Below are 6,639 nucleotides of genomic sequence, written 5' to 3'. Positions count from 1 at the left end.
AGTGCTGCCAGCGTCAGCTAAAAAAATATCCCGATCTTCGATAAAAAATGTAGCATAATTATATATTTTCATAAATATAAAAATAAATAAATATAAAAAAATATATTGTAAAATAATACACATATTTATTTGTATGTAAAGCGGACACGCAAACATAATTATTATAGTTAATAAATAGATCGGCCGCTGCCCGGTCCCATTGTCTCGAACGACTACGTCACAGAGGGGCGGCGCTTGCGTCGCGCCGATGGACGATGCACCGGCCGATCGAGTCAGTCAGCTGTACGCTTACACGCTATTAACTCAATTCGAAATTCTAAGTAAATTGTATCCGCCGCGTCCTATTTTTATAATTTATAATTTGTAACTGTCTCTGTGTAATTCTGTGCCTCTTCTAAACTTATTCTTCTTCTTCTGACTTTTAGTGTGTGTGTGCTTGTGACTTTCAATAAACTGTCCTTTCTATCTATAAACTCTTTCTCTTCAACTTTTACTCGCTCAACACTCCTTCTTAATTGTACGTAACCCTACAACTGGTGACCCCGAAGAACACAAGCAAGATGAGCGAGCCTAAAGCACGCATCGAAATGGCACCGAACGTTCCGGAACATGCGGGTGAGACCACGTATGAATCATTTCGGGTTGGTGTAAGAATCCCGCCATTTTACGCCGAGAAACCAGCTCTTTGGTTCTCCCAGATGGAAGCACAGTTTGCTCTGTCAAATATAAAAACTGACGAGACCAAGTTTTATTATGTAACGGGGAATTTGGACCCTCAATATGCTTGCGAGGTGGAGGCGATAATCACCTACCCCCCAACTACTAATAAATATGAAAGGCTAAAAAGCGAGTTGATAAAAAGATTATCTGCTTCCAAGGAGAAGAAATTAAAGCAGCTCCTCATGCACGAGGAATTAGGAGACAGAAAACCTTCACAGTTCTACAGGCATCTTACGAACTTAGCTGGACCTGGAGTACCAGAAGACTTCCTGCGCACTATATGGGCAAGTCGACTCCCTCATAATATGCAAGCAATTATTGCTTCGCAATCGAAAAGCACGATGGACGATCTGGCGGAATTAGCTGACCGAATTAGCGACGTGGTCGTACTTCAAATGGCGTCAACATCAGCCGTCACGAGTAATAGCAGTGAAAATACCGAAAATGCAGCCGTGGCTAAACAAGTCGCTAGTTTAACCGAAAAAATAGAAAGGATGTCGAGAGAGCGCGGACGGTCTAGATACCGGAACCGCAGTCGTCATCGCTCGAGTTCTACGCGATCAAAATCTTCATCACACTGCTGGTACCATCAACATTTCGGCGAACGTGCTAAAAAGTGTATACCGCCATGTGACTACCGAGCGTCGGGAAACGCAAAGGGCGATCAGTAATGGCGGCCAGTGATTGCCCGAGTACCGGCCGCTTATTCGTGACCGATCGCAGAACCAAAAACCAATTTTTAGTGGACACCAGCAGCGATCTATGCGTTTTCCCCCGATCAGCCTTATCAGGACGACGTGAGAAAACGAAGTTCGAGTTAAGTGCGGCAAACGGTACACAAATTTATACTTACGGTTTTATTAATTTAAATTTAAACTTAGGGTTACGCCGTGACTTTACTTGGAGATTTATTATTGCGGACGTTACGAAGGCGATAATAGGCGTGGATTTTTTGTCTTATTACAATTTAATTGTTGATTGCAGAAACCAGCGTTTTATCGACAACACAACTACGCTTACGTCCCCGGCTTCGTCTGCCCATTCAGCAGACGTAATATCATCGGTAAAGGTAATCTCTGGTAATTCTGCATACCACGATATACTACGACAGTACCCCGATATTACTCGCCCACCTGGCATACACCGTACACACTCACACAATACGATGCACTTCATTAAAACAACACCTGGACCACCAGTATTTTGTACACCTCGCCGGCTAGCACCAGACAAGCTTAAAATTGCGAAGGCTGAATTTGAAACCATGCTGCAAAGTGGTATCTGTCGTCCTTCCGAATCACCATGGGCATCGCCTTTACACCTAGCGCCAAAGAAAAATGACGGCTGGCGACCTTGTGGCGACTATAGGATGCTCAACGCTCGCACGATTCCAGACAGGTATCCCATCCGTCACATACAGGACTTCACTCACAGCCTCTCCGGCTGTACTGTATTCTCCACAATAGATCTGGAAAAGGCGTACAACATCCAGACTGCGACGCAAAGCTGGCCCTGGTCACTGATGCATCGGATAGAGCTGTTGGCGCGGTCGTTCAGCAGCTGAAGGAGGGGGCATGGCAGCCTCTTGCATTCTTCTCTCGTAAGTTAAGCCCAGCTCAGATCAAGTATTCGTCTTACGATCGTGAACTGCTTGCCATCTACGAGAGCATCAAATATTTCATGCACATGTTAGAAGCTCGCGACTTCGTAGTCTACACAGACCACAAACCTCTCACCTTCGCTTTTCATAATCGTAAGAACAATTGTTCTCCTAGGCAGTTTCGCCACCTCGATCTGATAGCTCAATTTACCACCGATATCAGACATATATCTGGTAAAAACAACGTGGTGGCAGATACTTTGTCGCGTATTGAGGAAATCACCCAACCTGTTGACCCTGAGAGAATAGCTTTAGCTCAAAGTTCTGATACTGAGTTATCAGAGCTGTTAAAAGGCATCACATTTCTGCAACTCCAGCAAATAAAAATTCCTGGATCTCGGGATAAGCTGTACTGCGATGTCAGTAGCACCACCCCGAGACCTTTTGTTCCCAGAGATTTACGCAGGCAGGTATACGAAAGTCTACACCGCTTGAGTCATCCTGGTGCCAATGCTACTGCCAAGTTGGTCTCAGAACGCTACGTGTGGCCTGGAGTAAGGAAAGACTGCCGGAGCTGGGTACGCAATTGCCTCGCTTGCCAACGCAGTAAGGTGACCAGGCATGTCTTTGCTCCAGTGGGAAATTTTAAACTGCCACAATTGAGATTCGCGTTTGTCCACATCGATTTGATAGGACCCTTGCCGTTATGTCACGGGTACCGATACTGCCTTACGGCCGTAGACCGCTTTACGCGATGGCCTGAGGCAATCCCTCTAATGGAAATAACCGCAGAAACTGTGGCAAAGGCCTTATTAAGCGGATGGATATCTCGATTTGGTTGTCCCACAGATATAGTTACCGATAGGGGCAGACAATTCGAATCAGCCCTATTTAAAAATTTGTCTGTCTGTGCTGGTTTTCAGCATCGGAGAACCACGGCTTATCACCCAGCGTGCAACGGACTCGTGGAGAGGTTTCACCGGCAGCTCAAGGCTGCAATAACCTGCCACGGTAATGGACCTTGGGTTGAGTCCCTTCCTCTTGTCTTACTGGGAATTCGCAGCGCATACAAGGAAGACATACAAGCCTCACCGGCTGAACTTGTTTACGGCCAACCTCTGCGACTACCTGGCGACTTTCTCGATCCTCGTAGCGAAGAAACGGCAGATATGACGGACTACCTGTCTTGGTTGCGTAGTTTTGTGCGGAACTTGCATCCATCGCCAAGCTCACACCACAGTGGTAAGGTCAAAAGTTTCATTTATAAGGACTTACCCACATCATCTCACGTTTTTCTCAGAGACGACACCACTAAACGATCCCTAACACCAGCATACTCCGGACCTCACTTAGTTATTTCACGTAGCGACAAGGTGTACAAAATCATGGTAAATGGTAAACAGGTTACAGTATCGATAGATCGCTTAAAACCGGCCTACATACTTAGTGATCCAACAAACACACTACCATCCTACACTCTCACACACCATCACAATACACCACCATCCAACGTTCACACTCATCATCACAACACACGAGAGAAACATCAGAGTTTATCTTTTGCCGGTGATAATATTAAGAAAACACAATCGGGCCGCATTGTAAAAATTCCCGACTATTATCGCCCGTAACCCGGTCTCTGAAGGGGGGTGATGTAGCATAATTATATATTTTCATAAATATAAAAAAATATATTGTAAAATAATACACATATTTATTTGTATGTAAAGCGGACACGCAAACATAATTATTAGTAGTTAATAAATAGATCGGCCGCTGCCCGGTCCCATTGTCTCGAACGACTACGTCACAGAGGGGCGGCGCTTGCGTCGCGCCGATGGACGATGCACCGGCCGATCGAGTCAGTCAGCTGTACGCTTACACGCTATTAACTCAATTCGAAATTCTAAGTAAATTGTATCCGCCGCGTCCTATTTTTATAATTTATAATTTGTAACTGTCTCTGTGTAATTCTGTGCCTCTTCTAAACTTATTCTTCTTCTTCTGACTTTTAGTGTGTGTGTGCTTGTGACTTTCAATAAACTGTCCTTTCTATCTATAAACTCTTTCTCTTCAACTTTTACTCGCTCAACACTCCTTCTTAATTGTACGTAACTCTACAAAAATATCGACTCGTCGACAAATTATTACAAAGTCCAATAATAACCTAAAGTGCTTCGTTACATATAAATATTTTATTTTAATTTATTCGTTTTCTTATTTATAATTTCCTAATGACATTATTTAACATTCTTCAATCAATCAATCAATCAACAGCCAATCGTTGTCCACTGCTGAACATAGGCCTCTCCCAAGGTGCGCCAAAGCTCCCTGTCCTCCGCCTTCCGCATCCAGTTGGTGCCCGCCACCTTCTTAAGGTCGTCGGTCCACCTGGCTGGAGGGCGCCCTACGCTGCGCTTGCCGATTCGCGGTCTCCACTCTAGGACTCGTCTGCTCCAACGGCCATCGGTCCTACGACATACGTGACCAGCCCACTGCCACTTCAGCCTGCTAATTTTGCAAGCTATGTCGGTGACTCCGGTTCTTTTCCGGATAATCTCATTTCTGATCTTATCTCTTCGCTCGGAGTATCTTCAAAGATACTCCAAGCATAGCTCGCTCCATAGCACGCTGAGCGACTTTGAATTTGTGGACTAGTCCCGCAGTTAGTGTCCACGTTTCGGCACCGTATGTCATGGCAGGTAAGACGCATTGGTTGAAGACTTTCGTCTTCAAACATTGCGGTATAGACGACTTGAGGACTTGACGAAGGTTGCCAAATGCTGCCCATCCCAAGCGAATTCTTCGATCGGCTTCCTTCTCGAAGTTGTTCCTACCGACTTGTATTATCTGTCCTAGGTAGGTATATTCACTAACAACTTCGAGAGGTTTCCCCTCGACGTATATCGGTCCCGGCACGACATGCCTATTGAACATGACCTTGGTCTTGTCCAAGTTCATACCGAGACCGACACACCGGGAAGACTCGCCTAGGCTACGCAGCATTTCGGTGAGTTGTTCTAGCGACTCTGCTATGATGACGATATCGTCGGCAAATCGAAGGTGTGAGATGTACTCGCCGTTTACATTGACTCCATACCTAGTCCAATCCAGCGTTTTGAAAACGTCTTCCAACGCGTTGGTGAACAGTTTCGGGGATATTACATCCCCCTGTCTCACCCCTCTGCGCAGTTGGATCGCCTTCGTCTTACAGTCCTGGATGTGGACAGTCATTGTAGCGGCGTTGTACGGACATCTCAGTACCTCGATATATCTCCAATCGATATGACATCTCTGCAATGAGTCGAGCACTGCCCAGGTTTTGATGGAGTCGAAGGCTTTCTCGTAGTCCACAAATGCCATACACAGCGGCTGATTGTACTCTTCGGTCTTCTGCACAATCTGCCGAACAGTATGGATGTGGTCCACGGTGCTGTAATATTCTTCATGAATTTATAATATTATTAAATTCCGAGTCAAGAGTTAACTTGGAAATATATGTGGCAACCATTTTTACTAATAATTTAATGGAGTTATTTAGATTTCAACATCTGAGGAAAATGCTAATCCAGTACTATATAAAGATGCTGAAGCACTATTGATAACGGAAACAAAAACAATCAATGTAACGGTTTTTGGGTGTAGTAAGTAGTGTAACAAAAAATATTTTAATTAAAAAAATGTATAATAAATATTAAAACGTAAAATTTAATAACCTCATTTTGTTCTAATAAAATTCTGAAAATTATTTATCTCCAAAAACAGGGAATGCAGTTATTATGGCAACATTATACGCACACATCGACAAACTGCCTCTGTCTCAATCGCGGTTTCACGGCCCCTTCGTCTATTTTTTTCTCTGTCTAAAAGCCAGCATCACAATCGATATTAAAATATTTAAATGACAACATTAAATTTTAATGGATCATGAGTTTTCATAAGTCAGTAATGTTCATGAATAATTACAGGCTACACCATAAGTGTACAATATTATATGTGTATTACGTAAAATTATTAGTTTGTAAATTTGTATGTGAGTCTATTGTTGGACCACCTACCCAGTTTCTATTTCAAAGTCTTTATTTGTTCGACTGGGTTGTCTGATAGGAATGGTGGTAAAAAAACTATTAAAATAGTTACTTCTAAGCATTTTCTGTGCTATTTTCTATAGTTTATAATACAGAGTAAATACATTTTATAAATCCAGCAGGTCCACTTGGTTTCACCCGCCTTAAAATTTACTGCTCCGACTGTAACTGTTATCAATATCATTGGCTATATAACATTTTATGTAAACGAACTGATTCATGTTATTGGCG

At 43.5% G+C, this 6,639-nt stretch overlaps 1 protein-coding gene across 1 annotated transcript; it reads left to right on the top strand.

Moving 5' to 3' along the window:
- The first annotated feature begins 560 nt into the window (after nt 1-560).
- LOC126774733 (uncharacterized) lies at nt 561-1,391 on the top strand. The gene has a single exon (XM_050496270.1). The coding sequence runs from the start codon at nt 561-563 to the stop codon at nt 1,389-1,391; it is 831 nt and encodes a 276-aa protein (XP_050352227.1).
- Nucleotides 1,392-6,639: the final 5,248 nt, after the last annotated feature.

Source organism: Nymphalis io, chromosome 17 (assembly GCF_905147045.1).
Source record: "Nymphalis io chromosome 17, ilAglIoxx1.1, whole genome shotgun sequence".
Classification (NCBI taxonomy): Eukaryota; Metazoa; Arthropoda; class Insecta; order Lepidoptera; family Nymphalidae; genus Nymphalis; species Nymphalis io.
Note: the sequence above shows the minus strand (reverse complement) of the source record. Positions and strands in the feature narration are given on the sequence as shown.

Bases quoted from the DNA above. Each gene is read 5' to 3' on its own strand.
- LOC126774733 (XM_050496270.1), top strand. From the start codon at position 561: ATGAGCGAGCCTAAAGCACGCATCGAAATGGCACCGAACGTTCCGGAA.